Source organism: Rutilus rutilus (assembly GCF_951802725.1).
Source record: "Rutilus rutilus genome assembly, chromosome: 23".
Taxonomy (NCBI): Eukaryota; Metazoa; Chordata; class Actinopteri; order Cypriniformes; family Leuciscidae; genus Rutilus; species Rutilus rutilus.
In genome coordinates, this window is record NC_140233.1 from 24,317,444 (window position 1) to 24,340,344 (window position 22,901).

A 22,901-nucleotide genomic window follows, 5' to 3' on the forward strand; every position below is an offset into this window, starting at 1 on the left:
TTTGAACAACATTTCCAAAATGGTTTACTTTACAAAATTCCTGCCTCAGTTGTAACATTTCTTAAAGTTTATGTTAATGAAAATATTTAAACTTATTGAATGTTTTGGTCACATTCATTTTTAAATTTTAGGTGTGCTTCCTACAACGTTTTAAAATATTGAAACTATATAATTGCACAGCTCTCTATATAAAATTTAATGTATATCTAACTTTATCCAAAAACATGCCATACTAAACTCTCGTAAAGCTGTATAACAAACCTCAACTGCTTGATTTTTTTAATTATCGCAAAATTTAACTAGACTATTGCCCAGCTCTTTATATATATAAAGTTGGATGTACAAGTACGTCCAACATTATCTGTATAAATACAGTATACACACATTGAGCACTATAAACTAGGGGTGTAACAGTACACAAAAATGACGGTTCGGTACATACCCCGGTTTTGAAATCACGGTTCAGTACGTTTTGTATTAAAAATTACAATTAACAATAGAGCCCAACGTATTACATTCAATTGTTATTTATTTTTAGATCAACAAAATTGTATGCAAATGTGTAAAATGCAAAAAAGCCAGTTTTTTACACTAAATTCATTGTTGAAATATAATCATATACACAGTGGCTGTCATAAATTGTTTTTATGACATATGCACCAATTCTACAATTTTCTATATGCCATAACCATTTATTAACAAACAAGTATTCATTACTTCAATGAGCTTATTGTTTCTGCCTTCAATTATTACATTGTTTAAATTAATAAATTTTTAGCTAACTGTGATTTGTACAATTTTGAAATACATAACTAAGACAATTACCTCTGATAACAGATCACTCTAAATTGTAATGTGTGCATTTTCTGTAAAGCTGCTTTGAAACAATGTGTATTGTGAAAAGCGCTATACAAATAAATGTGAATTGAACTGAAATATGTATTTAAATATTCAATAATTAAGTTAAAGTAAGTAAAATATAAGTACAATATAATGAATATATAAGCTAAAATTGTGCAGATATTTAGCAATATGTTCTAGCAATATGTTTTCGAATAAGCCCCTCCTTTCAGAATACGAAATGTGCTGTGATTGGCTAGTTGGCCCAGTATGTTGTGATTGGCACCACTTAACGCGTATTTGGGAAATGTCACACCCCTTACCAACTCCAGAACGGACTTCATGCACGGACTTTGCAAGCACGGATTTCACAGGACGTTTCAGAGTGGTGTTCCGTTTCGAAAGGGAGCTCGCACTGCGTCGATTGACGCTTTAGGGAACGCCTCAGGCGTGACAGGTGTCTGAAATCACTATCAAATCACGGCAATCACATTGACCGACGACAGCCACTGACTTCATTAACGTGCAACCTGGAAGTATAAAAGGGCGCCTTGCAAACATGACAATCACCTTTTCGTCTTCAGGGACTGTTCTGTCTGTAAGCGCTTGAAAATCAGGTAATTATGAAATGCACTGAGAAGGCTGAGTGCTTTCAGAAGTGTGCAGACCCGTGCTCAAGATATTTGACGCCGGGTGACACACACGAACTGTGCGTTTCTGTGCGACCTGCAGACAGGCAGGTCTTGAGGGAACTGCCTTGAGCAAATTGAGAGCGTTTTTCTTTGATAACGCATAGAGTCATGCTCTCCGGGATACCCCGTCTCTGAGATCTGGGCCGAGTGGTTAACTGTAAGCTTTGCAGTCCCTCGGGTTGGATGCCTTATCTAAAGGCAAGTGTCCAGAGGCTCTGGCTTCGGACAGACAGGAAGTTGGCCAGGCTGAAGTATCCAATGTAAGTGATGCCAGGTCAGGCCTTCCTGGTGGCATTTCAGGTGAGTATGTTACCCTGAATAGTGAATGGCTGGGCCTCCTTCGGGTTACCTAGTCACATTCCCTAGAAGAGACCCCTTCTAATTTGAAGCTGTGGTCCTAGGCTCTTGAGCAGGCCCAGGTATGACCATAGGGAATGCTGTCACTGACAGCCCAGTGTGACCTGAGGGTGAGTGGTTCTGGCATTTCATTTGAATTTGCTGGTTCTGACAGTTGTCACTGCCAATGGGCATACACTCCCCTTAGCATGGCGGCGTGGGTATATCGTTCCACAAAGCTCCAATCGACGCAGTGCGAGTTCCCTTTCGAAAGGGAACGTCTCAGGTTATGACTGTAACCTTTGTTCCCTGAGAACAGGGAAAGAGACACTGCGTCTTTCTGCCATGCCTCGGAGCCTGCCTGCCAAACAGTCCCTTCAGATGAAAGGTGATTGTCATGTTTGCAAGGCGCTCTTTTATACTTCGGGGTTGCACGTTAATGAAGTCAGCGGCTGTCGCCGGTCAAAGTGATTGCCGTGATTTGATAGTGATTTCAGACACCTGTCACGCCTGTGGCGTTCCCCAAAGCGTCAATCGACGCAGTGTCTCATTCCCTGTTCTCAGGGTACAAAGGTTACAGTCGTAACTTGAGGCGTTTTTTTTTTTTTTGAGAATACATTTAAAGTTAAACACCATTTAATCATGATACTTGTCCGAAAACTATGGTAATACAAACAGTAATCGATAACAAAACCATGGTTGATTTTCCTAAGGGGCAGTGAACACTCTTACAAAAGCGAGAGCTTACAAAAGCAACAGTAAATACAACATCAACACAGATGTAAGCTAGCTGGAAAGCAGAGGCTAACAGCTTTTTCCTTGGTTTACATCGCAACAACAACATAAAACTTATAATTGGAACTGTTAATACAAGTGCAACTACAAATAATAAGACATACTTGCAAGTTGTGATCCACAAACAACAGATTGTCCCGACAAAGTGGGAACTGCTCCATTTCAGGAGAAGCTTTTGTGCATAGCCTGCATTGTACTCTATTAGGTTCTGGAAGCTCTTCTCCATAAAATGTGCAGCACACAGATAAGTGTTGGGGTTATAATGTTCAGGAATAGTGTTTAAAATAAATTTTAACCACTTTAAAGTTCATCAGCCTGAGGAAGGTCAAACAAATGAGTTTTGGAAATGTTGTGGAAAAAACAGTGTCTCTTTGTCATAGCAACAACACAGTCTTCTCTAATGCAGCTCAACCAGGCCTCGTCTCCTTTTTTGCATTTTCCGTGGGCGGGGATTAATTAAATGAGTAACATTGTGACTTCATAAGATCAAGAAAAAACGCGTTGTAGTCCAAACGAGTCGATCGTTGTAGTTCTTGGAAAGGGGATTCTGATAAATAAAAGATCTCCCTTTGGAGTGGACTTTGAGCTTTGTAACCTTGCAGATCTTTTTTATGCTCAAACAGCAACATTACACATTAACTAAAGTTGAAAAAGTGAAAAAGCATAATAGGACCCCTTTAAAGTTCATTCCTCTAGTGAACTATCGAGCTGTGGACACTGAATGACTTGCCTGAAGTAAATGTAATGCTACATGACATATTGTTTACAAGCTGTTTGACGTCTTTCAGTGGGTGAAACACTGACTGAGCGATACATGAGATGTTCATTCATGTTTATTTAATTCTATAACTAGTAGTAAAGAGGAAGTGATGATCACATTCACTCGCGCTCTATGATGCCGGTTGAACTGCGGCGCTTATATAGCGATCTTTCACGCCCCATCAAAGAGCATCAGAACGGCATTTATTGTTTGAATTTCCTCAAAATAAATGAACAGAACTTGAAAGATGAGACTTTGTTTCTTATCGAAAGTAACAAAACACAACGCTTACTGTAATTCTGTCTTGACAAGTCTCGGGAGATTGGTATGGTAATAGAGATTGGCATGGTAATGGATATGGCAATGTTAATGTATTTGGTCTTGGTGGAATAGATCTGCTACAGAGACTTGCTACTGCCAATACATTTACAGACGTTGCTGTGAGCATGTAAGATATGTTGCCGCTGCTGCACATGTTTTAACCCCAATAGCAGATCTATACAGGTGGAGCTGGGGAAGGTGGAGGGTTCCTGAAAGCGTGCTGCAGACTGTTACCAGCAACACTACCAGTATTTGTTTGAATCATTGGCCGCTGATGCAACAACAACCAATCAGCTGTGCTATGCAGATAATGACATGATCGCTACCAAATGAGTTAGAACTATCAGCCTGCGCCATCTAGAGTTTCATGCCAGAACTCGGTAATTATTGGATGGTAGGCATGCTATATAATGTCTTGTGAAGTTTTAAAGACGCATCAACTGAAACAGTATAGACTAAAAGATCGATTTTGGAATTTAAGAATTGATTAAAATTAAGATATTCAAAATTAGGAGTTTCAAATTAATTTCTGCACGTGAAGTGGTTAAAACAACGCTGTATTTGTTCAGTACACATGCGTAACCAACCAAAAGACTCGTACCAAATACATGTACCGTTACACCCCGACTTTATACTGTACAGCATTCCCCAACTGCTTAATTGCTCGTATCATCATAAAAATGTAAACTATATTAATCGCACAGCTCTAATCTGCTAAATGTAGTTAAATGTACCATGAGTCATAATGTACATATTAATGTACATATACATGATGTAAAAATATTGTAATAGCATTCTGTGCTTGCAGGAAGGAGTAAAAGGTTAAACTTACTTTAATGTTAAAGAGCCAGGGCTTTATGGTGTCTATCTCACTGGGTCCTTTCTTCAGGTCATACAGCACTAGATAGAGAGCCCTGGAGCTCATAAAGTGAGGGTGAAACCCACTGCATTCTTCAGCACCTGCACAATAATAGAAAGATGAAAATCTGCAATTTCCTAATGATATTTTCCCACAATTGATTTGTTGCAAGCATTGTGTAGATGCTCACCAGACAACTCCCAAACATTCAGCTGCATGTTCCTCTTTTCTTTGTTCCTGACGGCCCAGTTTCGGACGCTGACGCCGATGGTGTGCTGATCAGATCGCCACTGAGAGCGCTTGAGTCTCATCAGCTGCTGAATCAAAGAGCTCTTCCCGCTACACGGGCTGCCCACCACAATGAGCTTCATGCGGTAATATGGGACAGCTTTCTTCAGACGCTGCTGCAAGAACCTGTAAGAACCACAGCGATCACGATACTGCTATTTAGAGGCAGATGGAATTTGTAATTAGAGGGAGGGACATAAATACTCTAGAGAGCATTCTATTGGTCAAAACAATTGAAGACGCCCCTTAGTGCAAGATGAGTCCTCAACATGTTTTGCCCTTTTTGCCGGAAGAGAAAAACTAAAAGATTTTTAAAAGTGTATTACTGCACTATAAAAAAATAATGCAGAGGTTTACTCCTTTACATGCAGAGGTTTAAGTAAATTCATAAGAAGAAGAATATACTGTTTGAAAAATAAGATCTTATATTATCATCTGCCAATAACGAGAAAAAGTTAACTAAAACTTAAAAAACTAAATAAAATGGCATTGGCAATCATCAATTCTAAACAATACAGATAGGGTCACTGATGTATTTAAAAGCTAAATTACAAACAACATAAAGTCTTTTACTTTAAAGGGACAATGTCTAAATGAGACATGCAGGTAGACTTAGACCTGATGATGTCTTTGGTTTTGCTCCCGATGTGTTTGAGGTCCAGCTGGAGCTGCAGACCATCTAGAGGTAGATCCCATAAATGAACCAGCTTTCCCATCTCATCAGGGAAAGAGCGCAAACCTTCATTCTGACTGACATCTAGAGACGTCAGGTCCTCCAGCATACCGATCTGAGGAGGGATCTAAAGAACAAAAGCACAAAACACCAACTTCTCATTATTTTCTAACAAATATACCCTTTCAGGCACAAAGACAGACCACAACCACAGTGTTTCATTGAATCAGAGTGTGATATGAATCGTACCTCAGTGAGTTTATTGGAGCTCAAATGAAGTTTCTCCAGGCGGGCCCACTTGTACACCGGGCCGCTCAGGTCGAGTGTGGAGATGTGATTGTGACTGAACATCAGCTCTCTCAGGTTTACACTGACCCACAAAGCTGGACCCAGAAGAACACTAATGCTGTTCTTTCTCATGTCCAGCGAACGCAAACTAACAGACAAAGAGACGTGTTAAAACAGAGTTATAAAACAATAAAAAGGAACAAAACAAAACAAGTTAGGCTTTATTAACAGCATCTTTAGCCAGAGAGAAAATTATACAATTATTAAGACTTTAGGAGAGGTGATGATTTCTGCCAGTAATGTCGAGCAACCAAAACTGTCTCATGTTAGAGTGTAAAAAGCTTAATGTTTAAGTCTTAGTTCACAAAAATTTGTAAGGCTAACTGTAACCATGGTATTGTGGCAGAAATAGTTGAATGTTTTATTATTATTATTATTATTATTATTCATCTCAGGGCAACACTTGATCCATTAATACTAACACTTTATCTTCAATTCTATATCTATTATCTTAAAAATATATATATATATATTAATAATAATAATAATACATGTACTGTGTTAGATCAAACTGGGAAGGGTCATAGCACTTGCATATTGTTGTTCAATTGTTAGTTTGACTGCTTCTATTGTTCTCATTTGTAAGTGGCTTTGGATAAAAGCGTCTGCTAAATTAATAAATGTAAGTGTAAATGTAATAACCAGTAGATGGTGGCAGAGGAGAACTTATTGACTGGAAACCAAGTCATCACAAAGTTTCATGAAAAACAAACAGTTTTCTTCAAATTGTGACTGAATTACACACAAAGCAAGTAAAAGTATTATTTTATAATCACTGAAGCAGTCGGTCAGTTCAGCATGATACTATAGAAGAAAAATGGTACATTTCATAAGAGTAGAATATAAATATAATAAAAAGTGAGGTTTTTGCAAGTTACTGTTGTTAATAAAAGTTAATTTTATCTACATCTCAATTAAAGCTCAGTGCTTTACTGTCAAATTTCCAATAAACAAATGTGATATTATTAGTAACTGCACTTATTAATGCAAAAGAATACTAATTTTAGGATTAAATGAACTTAATGATTAAAAATCCCCCCAGCGCTCCCAGATCAGGTGCTGGAGCTCTCAAACGTTAGTCTGGAGCCCTGCTCATACTGTAAGTGCTTTATTGCAGACACAACGTTTTTACAAACTTAAGGACAAGTTAAAATTATTTTTAAATGTAAAATGTATAAAGCATATCACAGGTGCTGTTTGTAAATCAGAAGTATGTATTGTTATTATTATGTAAATTTGAGAGAGAGAAAACACACTTACTATGGCAAGGTCATGATTATTTCAGGAACACTTGTAAAATTGTTCATTGATAGTTTAATTGTGGTTATTTTTGAGGGAAGGTGTGACAATGAACCTGTATGAAAACAAGACTGTTAATAACAACAGAAACAATAAACAGAACACGATTTTCCATCTTGGTTTTCATGAAACATCATTTTAAAAATATTTAAAATGTGTAATGTGACATATTTATATCCAAAGTGAATTGACTGGATGGTGAAAAGTAAGCACCCAATACCATTTGTCACGGCTGTTATTAATGCTGTAACTATATGTGTTAATGTGTATTATAGCAATGTTAACTGGCATTAAATTACAGCGTAAACTATTGTTAAGATTTTAGAAAGTCTGCATTATTTACAACAGTATCCTAAACCAGGTGTTTTTATTGTCTATATCAAAAGTATTAAACATTGTTTTCCGTAAAAATACAAGTATTTCATGAATAACTTTAAAACTTAAACTGAAATTTAGCAATGTTGTCTTGGCAACTAACTGAAAAAAGTTCATGAAGATGAAGTAGTAAAATTACTAAAACTAAAACAAAATGAATTAAATTATATAGAGATAATCAAAATCATTAAAAACGATAAATGACAAAATAGAAAAAGAAAACTGAAAATGCAACAAAAAAAGGTGATTCAAAATATCAATAAATACTATAATAGCATATAAATAACTGTAAAATAACACTGGTCTAAAACAATTACTAAATAGAAGTTTGCCTATTGACTAACATTAACCAACAGCTCGTGAAGCATAGCCAATAAGATATTCTTCTTCAAGTTAATATATTTTGATGAAATAATACAAAATAATTTTTAAGACAGTAAAATCAGGAATTTTGGTTCACGGTCACTTTAAAGAGTTGGCAGACTTACTGATTTGGTTAACACAAGCGATGAAAGTTTCCATCTTGAGACATTCAGTGAGGAAGTTTTCTGAAACCATTTTAACCTGATTCTTACTGACATCTAAAACTTTCAACTCAGCCAGACAGAGAGGGAGAGACAGTTCTGATATCTGATTGCTGAAAAAAAAAAGAAAAAATTATATTTATATGTATATACAACCTTTTTTACACTTATGTATATCCCCCCAAAAAAATGATAAGAAGAACAAATGAAAGAAGCACAGCAGCGCAGCCCTCTAGAAAACCGATCATCCTATAACATACCCCTCCAACGAGAGCTCTTCCAGTTTGTCCGTGGCCTGACCCAGCTGGAAGGGGAAGACGGTGATCTGGTTGAAGGAGAGGTTGAGCTGGCGTAAGGATGGACTGCACACAGTCGGGTCCAGCAGCAGAAGTGGACCGATGCAGTTGTGTGACACATTGAGCGCGCTCAGAGCGGGCAAACGCAGGAGATCTGCAGGAAGTGACTGCAACTGGTTCCCTTGGAGATCTAGACGGGTTAGACTTCTTAAACTCTAAGGAACAGAAAATAACTATTTTATATATGCAATTTATACAATTATTAACTGGGCCACTGTTATGCTAGTAGAAAATGTAATTACAAGTTATTGTTAATAACTCTTGTAAAAAGAAATAAACTTAATTGTACTGAATGTGCACATGTAGTGTACTTCAAATCTTAAAAGTATATATATATATATATATATATATATATATATATGTCACATGTTGAGTGTGTTTTAATTCATGTTATTCCTGGTGTTATTTTACGTGTTCCCTTTGTGGATTTATTATTTAAGACTGTTTGCACTTCCATTGCCGTGCGCTTATTACAGGAGCTCTTGACAGCTTTATTGTAAATTACATTTTAAATCATTGTTCAAATTTTTTTTGTGTGCTTTAAAGAAATACATTTATTTTTTTATGTAATTGACTAACAAACTACAGCACATACACTTGATTATAATTTTAATTGTAGTGTGTTATTTGATTACATTTCAAGTCAATCTACTTTGAATGTACTAAACTGCAACTTCCTTAAAAAATATGTAATTACAAATATATTTAAATACATGACATACAAATTTCAGTGAAAATAAAGTACACTTTAACCTTATTACTATGACTATTTAAGTAGGTCAAAAAGCACTCTAAAATTCAGATAATTGCATTTAATATAAATTTTAACTATAATCAGTGTTAAAGTAAAGTACTATGTAAAGATAGTACATCAAATCAAACTAAATGAAAATGAGAAATGTTGCTTTGGCAACTAGCTAAAATCAAGTAAGTTTAAGTTTTTAATATTTTATTTCAGTTAAGGTTTATTTTGTTTCAAGTAACCCTGACTATAATACATTGTTACAACTTTTTAAAAGTATGCTTAAGTGTACTTCTTTTTCACAAGGGAACTTAACATAATTTAAAAGAACACGCTGACTTTTTGTGACGTTAGCTTATTCACCGTATCCCCCAGAGTTAGATAAGTCCACACATACCCTTCTCATCTCCGTGCGTGCTGTAACTCTGTCTGACGTACCGACCGCTAGCCTAGCTTAGCACAAAGACTGGAGGTAAACGGCTCCAGCTAGCATACTGCTCCCAATAAGTGACAAAATAACGCCAATCACTTTGGCGCTCCGCCCAAGTAGCAGTGCTTCGCCTTCTGAGAATATAGTTCCCAGTATGTATACGGTTAGAAGATGGCTGTGTCTCATGTGACCTTGTTATTTGTATACGCTCTGACTATACAAATCACAACATGTAAATAGGAAAATGTTGGCGTTATTTTGTCTCTTATTGGGAGCAGTATGCTAGCTGGAGCCGTTTACCTCCAGTGTTTGTGCTAAGCTAGGCTAGCGGTGGGTGCGTCAGACAGAGTTACGGCACACACGGAGATGAGAAGGGTATCTATGGAGTTATGTATTCTAACTCTGGGGGATACGGTGAATAAGCTAAAGTCCCAAAAAGTCGGCGTGTTCCTTTAATTTATGTTCTGCTTCAGATCATAGTACTAAAATCGATAGTAACTAACATGTTCACAGAAACATTATGAATAGAATACATTGTAGAAACATTCCAGAATGGGTTTCGAACGCTGTTTCATGTTAACTTTGACAACACACTTAATTTAATAATACTGTCAAAATGTTTCCACACACCTGACAGAGAACACTGGGAAACTCTGATAGACTGTTTTTGCTCAGATCAAGCCGAAGAAGGTTTTCAATCTGTCGCTTAAGAGAGCTCACATCCGTCAAACAGGACAGATTGCTCAGCTCATTCCCTGATAGGTCGAGCAGACGGATGGGGTCTTTGTCTATGGCCAGGGGAACTGCACCAGGAGTCGAGCTTTCCACAAAACCCTGCCCTGTAGAGTCAACACAATAGAAGACACATTGATCGGGTGAAATTTGACGGACTAGTTCACATGTCGGACAGCTTGTTATACAGTATGTACCTCTGGTGTTGTGAGAGTTAAACCGCTTATACAGAGGGATGCTTGGATCTGTCTCATGATGACTTCCCTGTACAAAAGATATTAAGTCAGAGACCCTCATTGTTAAAACCCAAGCACATAGCCCACCAAAAGAGCATCTGTTCGATCCGGTACCTCTGAATTGGCACGTCTACGTCGACTGTGATTTCTCCAAGCAGGTTTTCTGCCCACTTCTGGCGAATCATTGAAAGGCAGTAATCCATGTGGAGGTCCGTCACTCCCTACCAGTGGAACAGCACATTCATTCTTTCAGATAAATAATATTATAATATTGCAAGTGTAATTGTCTTGCTGTGAGTCAATTAACAGTATTAAATTAATAACAGGATATGCATATTGATTAATCAACTGCAATAATAATTTATGTCAACATTGATTCTGCATAAGTCAATAATTATTAATACATCCAAACTTTTTCAGCATACGTTTCCATGAGAATCATCTTACCGTCACTCTCCAAGTCATCAAACATGAAGGCTAAGCTTTCATCTAAGGAAATGTGCGAGTCGTCACTTTCCTCATCCGTAAAATATCTGAATGTGCTGACATCACTCTGTAATCTGCTGACTCTCCTCCTCCGGAGTGACAAGATCTGTCTGGCCAAACACTGACCTTTACCTTAAGAGACACAAAGAAAAGATGTACCATCAACAGTCAGGCTAGATATTGTTATGTAGAATTAAATTCACCACATACTTATAATAGTATAGTAATAGTAATGACAAACTGTTTCTCTAGAAGTCACAAATCAAGTGACAAGTGATTTCCTTGAACTGTGAATGGTATAAAAACTGGTGTTCCTTTACTTATTTTAAGCAGTAAAGACAAGCCCATGTTTTTTAGACATAGAACATGTGCTTAATTGTATTGAATGTGCACTTGAATGTGCCCTCAAATCTTGAAAGTATATATATTTTTATGTACTTGTAGATCATATAAAATGAATGAAATAAAAGGTCACTTAAGTGTACTTAGAGAGTACACTTGTAACAGGTATTTTCTCTGTTACTTCCTTGTAATTCTCTTCCTAGCCAGTAGGGGCAAACCTCCTCAGGTAACAAGAGTAGGACTCCAGGTATAAAGGCCAAGGAAGAGAGGCTTGTGGGAGCAAGAGCCACATGGTGGTTTAGCTATTCAGCATGCTGTGGTTTTCCTTGAGGAACTATTAGTTCAGCACTCGTTTAAGACTGTTAAGCATACTAACATAGTTTGTATAAAGCAAACCTGTTTACTTCAATTGGATGTGCTCCTACACATCTCTGCATGCTGGAATTATTTTAACCCTCGCTATTTTTCATTTTATGGACTTCCTCATTTGTGGATATTATTTTTCTTTTTGTGGACTATATATTTGCTTTGGGACCTGAGACATTAGCAGAATTGCACTTTTACCAGTACAATTCATGGAATTTCTTTCATCGATGGACTTTCAGGTTATCAAGGTCATAACCCTTGTATACCAATTCCCTTATTATTCAGTGTCTGATATCTCATAGTGTGCTTGGTAAACTGTGCATGGACTCTAATGTGAATGTTGAAAGTTGCCATACTTTATTGAGGGTTCAAATGTTTAGGCATTGTGTGTGTGTGTGTGGTACATATTTCATGTTGTTGTAGTGCCTTACATGCTTCTTTCCTAATAATAACTAATGAGAAAGCATTAGGATGTTACCCTCCCCTTTTGTTTTCTTATGAAATATGTGACGATTTTATTTAGACCAAGTGTTACACACTTTTTTTCTTTTAACAAACTTAAGTACACTTTTGAATAGTTTGTACATGTTAAATCTAAAGTTTTACTTTAAAGTACATTTTTAATTATTATAATTTTGAAATAAACTTTTGTCATGCCTTAATTAAGTTCACTTACTTTGATATGTTGACTAACAAACTAAGGCACATGTAAAGTACTTGATTATAAATTTAACAGTAATCATTAAAAAAGTAAAATACTTTAAAAGGGGTCATATAATGGTACATGCACTTTTACAAGTTGATTGTACTGAAATGTGTGTTGGCAGTGCCTGTACACAACCATCATAAAATGATCAAAATCCATCCAGTGGTTTTTTTTTTTTAATCTTCTTATATGTTTTCCCCTCTCTCAAATCAAGCCCCTCCCACAATTGTTGATTGACAGCAGCGTTTCAACACAGACCCGCCCTCGCTCGTGAGCGAGCTGTCAATCATAGTCCGCGCGGTCATTGTTGATACGCTGGAGCAGAATGGCGTCTAAGCGATTGTGGTGTTCTGTTCTTGGGTGTAATAAGGAACACAGCAGTCATTTTGATGTTCCTAAATCCGAACCGCTGAAGACGCAGTGGCTGAGTTTTTTTTTCGAAGGGAATATTCCCCACGATCAACGTCAATGCTTTCATGTTTGAGCGAATCATTTCTCACCAGACTGCTTTACAAACGAGGCCAGTATAAAGCTGGTTTTTGCTAAGAAGCTGCTCCTGAAAAAAGGATCGGTACCAACTATTCGTGTTCCTGCTGCACCTCCAGAAGAAGAAGTGAGTGTAACGTTTTATTGACCTTTACATTAATCTTTATATTAATCTTTGCAAATCGCTTGCTGCACGCTTCACGATGAATGTGGCTGTTTACACTCGGGTACATTACAGCATGTTTTCTATGTACGACGTTCTCAATATAATTCATAACCCCACGTTTATAATGAACAACGCGTTATGGTTATTGTGTTATTGTGATACAAACTGTGTACGCACAGAACAGAGGGGCAGGGTGAGCAAAGCTCATTATCATTTAAAGACACATGCACTTAAACGGCGTGCTGAAAACAGAGCTGTTTTTGACCAGGTAAAATGAGTGTTTCTTACAATACTAATGAGAATTTTTTATTAAAGTATATTACAAACTTTTAATTTAGACCCTAAAGAATCATATTAGCTTGTACAAAAATGGCATTATATGACCCCTTTAAATGTATTAAACTGCAACTTCATCCTTAAGTTTCAACAGAAATTGAAGTATATTTTAGTTTACCATAACTGCTTGTCAGTCAATCGGCAGCAGTGTTGGGAGTAACTCGTTACAAGTAACTTTTTATGTAACAAGTTATGTAATCAGATTACTTTTTCAAGTAACTAGTAAAGTACTACTTTTAAAATTTACAACAAAATATGAGTTACTTTTTTCAAATAAGTAACGCAAGTTACTTTGTTTTCCCATTTATTGACTGACAACTCTCTTATCCCAATGTTGAGACAAATCGAAGTGCAGAGGTGTTGTGTGTAAACATGATGGTTATTGTAGTTCTAGACTAAATGTGATTGTGCATTTACTCATCTCACTTGCACAGAAAAGATTCAATATTCCTCAAAATGAATAAAATCAGTGAAATGCAGAATCAGAATACTATGCAAACCTCCAATAACTAAATATGTTAAATAAAACAAACTTCTATGCATTTAATCTCACTTTATTGACCAATGTACATGCTTCTGACCTTCGATGATTCAGTTAAACCATAAGCAAAAAAGACAATATTTATTTATTTTTTTTATTGGTGAAGTAAGTGTTAAACTTTCTTCTCCTGCATATGCATTTCCTTCAGCCTGAGGCTTATCATTTAATTTTTGGTGTGAAAGGGTCTTTACATTTGCTCAAAAATATAACTTTTTTGTTATAAAAAAAACAAGCCCAGCCCAGGTGGAAAAAAAGTAACAACGCATTACTTTTCTAAAAAAGTAACCAAGTAACGCAATTAGTTACTTTTTAAGGGAGTAACGCAATATTGTAATGCATTACTTTTCAAAGTAACTTTCCCCAACACTGTTTTCATATAAAAATTTACTTAAAGCTGCAGTCCGTAGTTTTTCCTCTTTGTCGCCATCTCTGTTCAAAATCTGCAATTGCAGTTATTCGCAGAATTATCAACTTCATGTTATGTTTACAATGTTTTGAGGAGACTGTGCGGCTGTCAATCACCGCGCCGGTGTGGATCCTGGCATTCGCAATCACAGATTCTACTTTTGGAAGTATGACCAACATAAGAATTTTCAGAGGAAAATGTCGTCTGAACAAGTAACATCCACTTTTGTTCTGACCAACTAAGGGGAAAAAAGCATTGCAGTAAATCGCGCTGATTAAATCTAACGATCACTTATCATATCACCTCAAACCGTGCAAATTATACTTTGTTCTCAAATTGTTAATGTTAACAACATCAGCATTGCGTGACTACATTTAATGTGTATTAGGGCTACCTGCAGTTCAGTTTCCATTTCTATGCAATTTCTAATTGTCATACCAACAAATTATTGTTCTTTAGAACTGGTTCTCTTTGAAATACAAACACACGTATCTGTAATCAGATGCATATTTAAAACTGGAATATAATCAAATTTTTACCTTTCAAAAGCCCTTCCGATATTTATCCTTGTTTTCGCATGGGCCAGTAGCTGTCTCTTTTTTTCTGTAGCCGATCCGAAGTCCAAAGTCTTTTGTATTTTACAACGGGTGAATCTCCAGTTGTCACTGGTGATTGTCGTTTGAACCTTTCTTGATCCGCCATCAAATCAAAATGATAAGTTTAATTATATCAAGTGCTGCGAGAAAAGTTACTTGCTCATTTTTAACCCAAAAAAGTTACGGACTGCAGCTTTAAGACCTACTTAAGTGGTTCCCCTAAAGTTCAACTATTTCCATTTAACATGATTTAATTTTAATTATATTTAATAAAAAATAATTTGAGTTTGATTCTACTCGACTGTAGCTGACGCTTCGACACAGCTCACTGACATGATTGCTCGAGCCACGGAGAAGCTGAATATTGACTGGCCAGAGGAAGCTCAGGATGTTCAGCGCTTCCCGAGTGGCTCTCACTCCTGCTCAGCGTGTAGAAGCTGCCATTCATCAACGATCTTCACATCAAGGTGTCAAGATTGTGATCTCAGCCCGACTTCACCAGCCTCATTGGTTCAGTGGAGCCGGGGCTATGCTTGCATCCCGGCAAATGAGTACACCTCTCACCCTGGATCTCTCAGAGTTAGACCTCTCCCACTGAAGGAGCTACGGTTGGTGAGACCTTGAGTCCATCACCTCTGGCCTCTCTGTGCTTCAGCACTCTCGTAGGGTAATTGAGCTGATATGCGCAGATAAGCTCTACCGGCCTTCAGCAACACAGAGCCGTCTCTGATTAGTTTGCCAGGAAGAAGGTCAAATCTGCGCTCCCCTCCACATGGGAGGGAAAAAATCGGAATCAGGTACTTGAACCCCTTGAACCATGCAGTGTAAATGCGTTTCTCAACAGTCCGGGGCACAAACCAGTCTTATACCCCTCATATTTCAGACACGGTTGGTTGGAGATGACCAATAGTCAGTGTCAGGCAATGTTGTCATTGATGAGAGACTCGGGTGGAAGCGCCACAGTTATCAGTTTGGTATTGAACTTACTGCTCACTTGGCTTCGTGGAAACTTCCGCGGGGTACTATTCAGTTTCAGGATGAAGGATGGAGGTCTGTGTGCTATTTTAGATGAACACATTAGCTACTCTCTGGTCAAGAGCAAGTTCAGAATATTGACGCAGAAGTAGGCTATGTTCTGATGATTCAACCAAGAGACTGGTTTGTCATTGTTACATGTCAGTTTGTTTTTGGACTTTCCTCTGTGTTTCTTTTATTCAGTTTCCCACCACTCCTGGTCACCATCATCATTAGTTAATTTGGTTCAGCTGTGTGTAACTCATTATCTTGTTAAGGTCCTTTGTCTGTCCCATGTATATATTCCCTGTGTTCTCCCTCAGTCTTGGTCGGTTCTCGTTGATGTTTGGTTGTGTTATTCTTCTGCGTTTTTCCTTGTTCCAATGTGTTTGATGATTAAAGTCTTCCATCCAACGTTCTTCCTCGTCGTGAGCCTTTCGCCTTTCTCAGCACCTCCAACCGTAACAGTCATAGTGGATCTGAAAGTTACTTATTTCCATATTCAGATCATCCTGAGACACAAGATGTAGTGCTGGGCGGTAAGACCAATAATTTATATCACGGTATTTTTCAAAATTATACCGGTTTCAAATAGACAAATAGAGTCTTTAACCGCCTCAGATGTAAAGTTATTCGCTGTCAAAGTGATGCCAAAATGAATTGGAGTCAATGGAATGCTAACCGCAGGTGATGGCTTGTTAGCCAATGGCGGCCCCCGGGGATGGTACGCTTTTCGGATGCTGGATTACCCCCCTGATTAATACAGGTTTGCAAGGCTGTTTACAAAGAGCTGCCAGCAGGATGCGCTTTAGGAGCGGCAGAAACAGCGGTTTCCCCAGTAACGGCTGTACACAAACCAGCCGCTCATAAACGCTGCTTTATCAGGAAAGATGAAGAAAAGATTCAATGAAAATAACATTTAAACTATTCTTAAACTTTTGTTGGTTCCCTTCAAAGATACATTCATATAAAAACACCCGCGCTGCGTTTTGACTTTGAAACGTGCAGCGCTCATGTTTATTCAACGATGTCAAATCCTTTTGGAAAATCTATTTGTGGCAGGCAGTGTTGATATTGTGAACCAATGTATGGGAAACACTGTAATATAATTTGACAGCTATCAATTATAGTTTAACCTATCCATCTTTACCGTTACGCTTGACACATACAGCTGTGCCCAGGGGTGTTCTCATAGCATCAGCTACCAAAACTGCATCTTGCTCCCAACTCCGAGGTTATATGCGTAATCCAAAAATGTTTGGTTGTGCTAGTGAATACAATTATTTTGCTTTTCTTTTTTTCTGATATTCAAAACTTTTTTGTGTGTCTCAAAATGTGTTTAGAACATGGCTTAGAAATCTCTTTAAATTTCAGACATTTTTATAGCGAATAATGACCCCAGAATATGTATGTCAAATACATGCCAAACATCAAACAACATTAGGCACTGCCAGATCATGTGAATAGACTCACTGTTCTTGTTGCTTGTTGGAGACTGAGTCCTGCACTCAGAGAGCAGAGCGCTGAGCCACGTTGCCTTCATCTGTCCAAGGCGGAAGCTCCCGAGGCACAGGGCGCTGTTGGAGCGGTCCAGGCCCAAACGCCTGAGCAGGAGTGTGACCACGGGGTCCTCACCCCTCCTGACACACACGCTCAGAGCTCCACGCAACTGCTGCTCATGAACACCTGCAGAAACCAGCAGCTCCAGCAAGGCCAGAGGAGCCCCCCGATCACACACCTGAACAAACACAGCAACATCTTCTTCAGTGCTAGGAATGCCAATGAAGATCCTGTTATAATGTCAGTCAAGCTTTCTTGAATATAGGGAAGTGGAATGAGTCCAAGTGGACGCTGCACACTGGTGGTGTTTGAGGAGAGACCCCTTATATGATTGTAAAGCGATTTGGGTGTACTGTAGTACTGTAGCTAATTGAGATCAAATTTCATCCATCCATCATCAAATTTCATCCATCCATCAATCGGTCGTTCATCGACCATCCATCAATCGATCATTCATCGATCATCATTCATCCATCGTCCATCAATCGATCATCCATCCTTGTCTAACCATCCGTTCATCAATCCATCGATCATCCATCCATCCATCCTCTCTATCCATCCATCCATCCATCCATCAATCGATCATTCATCGATCATCATTCATCCATCAATCGATCGATCATCCATCCATCCATCCATCCGATCATCCATCCTGTGTAACCATCCGTTCATCAATCCATCGTTCATCGATCATTCATCAATCCATCGATCATCCATCCATCCATCCTCTCTAACCATCCATCCATCCTCTCTAACCATCCATCCATCCATCATCCATCAATCGGTCGTTCATCGACCATCCATCCATCCATCCATCCATCAATCAATCGATCATTCATAGATCATCATTCAACCATCGTCCATCAATCGATCGATCATCCATCCATCCATCCATCCGATCATCCATCCTCTCTAACCATCCGTTCATCAATCGATCGTTCATCGATCATCCATCCATCCATCCATCCATCCATCAATCCATCGATCATCCATCCATCCATCCTCTCTATCCATCCATCCATCAATTGATCGATCATTCATGCATCCATCCATCCATCAATCCATCGATCATCCATTCATCCATCCTCTCTATCCATCCATCCATCAATTGATCGATCATCCATCCATCCATCCTCTTTAACCATCCATCCATCATCCATCAATCGATCGTTCATAGATCATTCATTCATTCATTCATCCATCCATCCATCCGTTCATCAATCGATCGTTCATCGATCATCCATCCATCCATCCATCCATCAATCCATCGATCATCCATCCATCCATCCATCCATCCATCAATCCATCGATCATCCATCCATCCATCCATCCTCTCTATCCATCCATCCATCAATTGATCGTTCATCAATCATCCATCCATCCATCCAACCTCTCTAACCATACATCCATCATCCATCAATCCATCGATCATTCATTCATTCATTCATTCATTCATTCATTCATTCATCCATCCGTTCAATAGTAAAAACACCCCCTTTAAAACCACAGAATGAGTAAACTATAAAAAAAAATTATTGTTGTAAATATTCCTTAAAGATTCATAAGTTAGACCTGATATATGAGTGAATCGCTCTTTGTTTTCTTGTTGATGTCAGCGCCCAGCTTAATGAGACATTCTGCCATGTCCACATCTCCGTCCTCACACGCTCTCTCCAGCAGCATGTACATGATCTCAGTGTCCGCCACCATCTTAGACAGGCACAGGCAACTCATTCCCTGCAACTGAAGCCCAACACAATTGGGATTTATCAGGGGATCTTGCTTTTATTTGATTTGTTTGAGTCTGAAACCTTTTAGTTCAATTATCTCACTGGATCTCGACGCTGGTCTGCCGTCTTCTCCCGCAGGACCTGAAAGATCTCTTTCTCAAAAGCTTCTTTCTGCAGCCATGCTGCGGCGCTTGAGCAGGTGTCCAACAACTTCCACACCGCCTGAAATCCCTAATGACAAAAACACACACTGTTAGGAACAACAATAACAACAACCCCATTGATTTTGAACTGATAATAATTGTAGTGAACTACCTTTAGAAGCATGACTGTGTCCTCTTTGTGTTGGCGTACAGAGCTGACCAAAACAAAGGCCAGTACAGGCACCATCGTACGGGACAGCTTCTTCTTAGAGATGAGGTGAAACAGGAGACTAAGAGCCCAGTAGTGAATATCTACAAAATGGTGATGAGTTTTGATTATTATACAGTTGTGCTTATGTTTACATACCCATCCGTAAGATGGTTAGCATTTTTAAATTGCTTTATTTTATTTTTTTAAACCTTTGTCAGTCAGATGGTCTCTTCCTGTCTTAGGGGCCATACACACAGAATGTGTTTTTATGTTTAAAAACGTGAGACAGAAGGAAGTTGAAGGAAAACTTAAAGGGATAGTTCACCCAACATATTCTGTCATTAATCACTCACCCTCGTAAGACTTTCGTTCATCTTCAGAAAACAAATGAAGATCTTTTTGATGAAATCTGAGAGGTTTCTATCCCTCCATTGACAGCTACGTAACTACCACTTTGACGCTTCAAAAAGTTCATAAAGAGATTGTTAAACTAATCCTTATAAATTGAGTGGTTTAGTCCAAATATTCTGAAGAGACTCGATTGCTTTATATGATGATCAGATTAAATTTAGGCTTTTATTCAATGGAGAGACAGAAATCACAAAATAACATTGTGTTCCAAAGACGAACGAAAGTCTTATGGGTTTGGAATGAGATGAGGGTGAGTAAATTATGACAAAATTTTCCATTTTTGGGTGAACCTTTCAGGTCTAAAGACACATTTTTTAAAAGTTTAACTTAATTATTTTTTTAATAATATGTCATGCGAGAGGTTCTTCAAGAGACACAAGCGCAATGTTTAAACACATCCATCTAGCATGAGGAACTCAAAAACCCATTCTGTGAGAAGAACGGTCCTAAGTGGGCAGTTTTGGGCCAGAATAAGCAGCAATGTGGACCAGACCTCATGTCGACACTCAGGTCTGGCTGGGATTAGAAGTAGAGGCTTATGATCTCCGGGCATGGAGAAGTGGTTAGACTCACCGCGTTCCTGTGGAAACATCTGCATCGTATGAAGAACCGTGTCAATCGCCCCCTGCTGGCACATGAGGTCCACAGCTCCAGAACAGTCGGCTAGCGCTGAGAGTACGCCAAGTCCACACTCTTGAATCTCCTTACTACTGATAAACTAAACACACAAACATCAAATTAAACACTTCACACATTTACTTAAGTTAAAAAGAAGCCACATTTCAAGTCCAATGTTACAAAAGTAATGTTACGGGTCCAATGCAAGGTAAAGTCTGACAGCATTTCTGGCAGAATTAGAATTTATTATTTTTTTATTTATATTTTTATTGTTTACAGTAATGAACTTACAATGGAAATCTATGGAGAGTGGCATTCAAGAGGGTTTAAAAACAGAAATGTCAAGTTCATATTTTTGATTAAGGGATAGTTTATTCGAAAATGATAATTCTGTCATGCAGTTGCAGTACTCACCCACTGACACGTTTTTCCAAACCTATAAGACTTTCGTTCATCTTCAAAACATATTAACATATAGAATAAAAAAAACTGGTCAGGTTTCATTAAATATTTCTTTATTTGTGTTTTAAAGATGCACAAGAGCCTTTGAAAGAGTAAACGCCAGTGGGTGGGGCCTATGGTGCAATGATGTATAACTATTTGTCGATGTCTTGGTCTGGAGGCAGGCTTATGCCTGTGTGTCGTCACAGATATTGCAATATCAAAACAAGATGTTTTTGAAGCTTGATTAAATAAATGCTTTGTTTATAATGAGGAGGACGTTTTAAGCTATGAAACTTGCAGGATGTTTTAATGGTTTAAAGACCTCTTATATGTCAAAAGATCAAGGCAAATTTGATTTCTCATGTCATGACCCTTTTAAAGGTAGGGTAGGTCAACTAGTTCTTCCAATGTTTCATCATCGGACTCACGCTCGGATTGATATGGTAAAATGGACGCCATCGTTACTGTGTTTACAATGTGTGCAATCGCTGAGCTTTAGGAAGCCTCCGGAGCTGAAGTTCAGTTATGGCAATGGGCATTTCGTTTACGACAGGCGTTATACGCAGTAGACCAATCACAACAGACTGGGTCATCTGACCAATCATAGTACAGTAGCTCGCGGAAAGGAGAGATTTAGAGAGAGTGAATCATTGGACGAGTTGTTTGAGAATCACTTAAAAATGTGGTGATGTGCAATATTATGAGAAAATGAAAGTGTTTTTTGACCTGTAAACCTTTTGTAGGAGACTCCGAAACTAAATTAGGAACTTTTAAAATAGCATAATAAAGCACTTTAAAAACATGACATACAAGTTTAAATAGAAATTATATTAAAGTATATCATGACCCCTTTAAATCATCATTTAGTGGACATACTCTAGTTGTCTTTTCATATTAATCAGAGATAGGAGAAAACATTGAAAATGTACACTGCTTTAACATGCATTGAACCAGGAACATCCCGTTAAGTTCTCCTGAGCAAAAGATTAAGCATTATGGTCCATGTTGAATTATTGAACTGTTTTAGCTTGTAAGAAACAAAGTATTTACCCTATTAAGTGCCTCTAGATAGACAGTGTGAGCACCCTCCAGTACACACTGGTTCTTCAGGACCCGCAGAGACACACCCACCGTGTCAGGATCCTCTACGGAGTTGCCATGTTCTCTTAAACTCCTGTCTGTGTTCACAATAAGACACAGAGTCAGAAATCACGCAGGCATATTTTATTACAGTAAGTAGACAGACATTCTACCTGGGTTGAGAAGAACTAAACTGGCTCTGAGTCCCTCCAGCTGAACTTCAGGAACGAAGTTGTGTGCCTTCAGAGCAATCAGGATCTGTCCGAGAACCAGGGCCCCTTCATCAAGACTGGCCCTCCTGGAGTAACACAATATTATGAGACCAGTTTCATGTTTTCGCCTGTCATACTTCATAATAAACTGTCATTGATCAGAGGTGGGAAGTGTGTGTGCTTACGCTCCCTGAAAGAGTGTGTGAAGTAGTTTGCAGGCACTTTCACACACGTCACTGGAGCTTGCGTGTTTCCGCATCAGATCCACAATGTTGAAATGGATGCCAAGTGATAGCAGCAGATCTCTCATCCTTCCTGAAGTCACAACAACACAAGCTAATGCCTAGTTCACACTACACAACTTTAAACGTCGGCAGATCGCTGTGCTGTTTAGACTGCATGACTTGCTCTGGAGTCTTGAAGTCGTTGTGGTGTTCACAC

At 38.3% G+C, this 22,901-nt stretch overlaps 1 protein-coding gene across 1 annotated transcript in view; it reads right to left on the reverse strand.

Annotated features, from left to right (window-relative positions):
• Positions 1 to 22,901, reverse strand: part of lrrk2 (leucine-rich repeat kinase 2) — a 62,751-nt gene that overhangs the window by 24,985 nt on the left and 14,865 nt on the right. The window contains exons 12-30 of the mRNA XM_084396527.1: positions 22,646 to 22,775; positions 22,422 to 22,546; positions 22,219 to 22,346; positions 20,680 to 20,824; positions 19,657 to 19,796; positions 19,444 to 19,572; positions 19,184 to 19,354; positions 17,525 to 17,789; positions 11,054 to 11,224; positions 10,721 to 10,827; positions 10,568 to 10,634; positions 10,269 to 10,477; positions 8,371 to 8,621; positions 8,075 to 8,223; positions 7,173 to 7,266; positions 5,814 to 6,000; positions 5,510 to 5,691; positions 4,794 to 5,017; positions 4,577 to 4,704 (exon numbers count right to left, since the gene is read on the reverse strand). Coding sequence (XP_084252653.1) covers positions 4,577 to 4,704; positions 4,794 to 5,017; positions 5,510 to 5,691; positions 5,814 to 6,000; positions 7,173 to 7,266; positions 8,075 to 8,223; positions 8,371 to 8,621; positions 10,269 to 10,477; positions 10,568 to 10,634; positions 10,721 to 10,827; positions 11,054 to 11,224; positions 17,525 to 17,789; positions 19,184 to 19,354; positions 19,444 to 19,572; positions 19,657 to 19,796; positions 20,680 to 20,824; positions 22,219 to 22,346; positions 22,422 to 22,546; positions 22,646 to 22,775 — 3,002 coding nt within the window. The remainder of the gene's footprint in view (positions 1 to 4,576; positions 4,705 to 4,793; positions 5,018 to 5,509; positions 5,692 to 5,813; positions 6,001 to 7,172; positions 7,267 to 8,074; positions 8,224 to 8,370; positions 8,622 to 10,268; positions 10,478 to 10,567; positions 10,635 to 10,720; positions 10,828 to 11,053; positions 11,225 to 17,524; positions 17,790 to 19,183; positions 19,355 to 19,443; positions 19,573 to 19,656; positions 19,797 to 20,679; positions 20,825 to 22,218; positions 22,347 to 22,421; positions 22,547 to 22,645; positions 22,776 to 22,901) is intronic.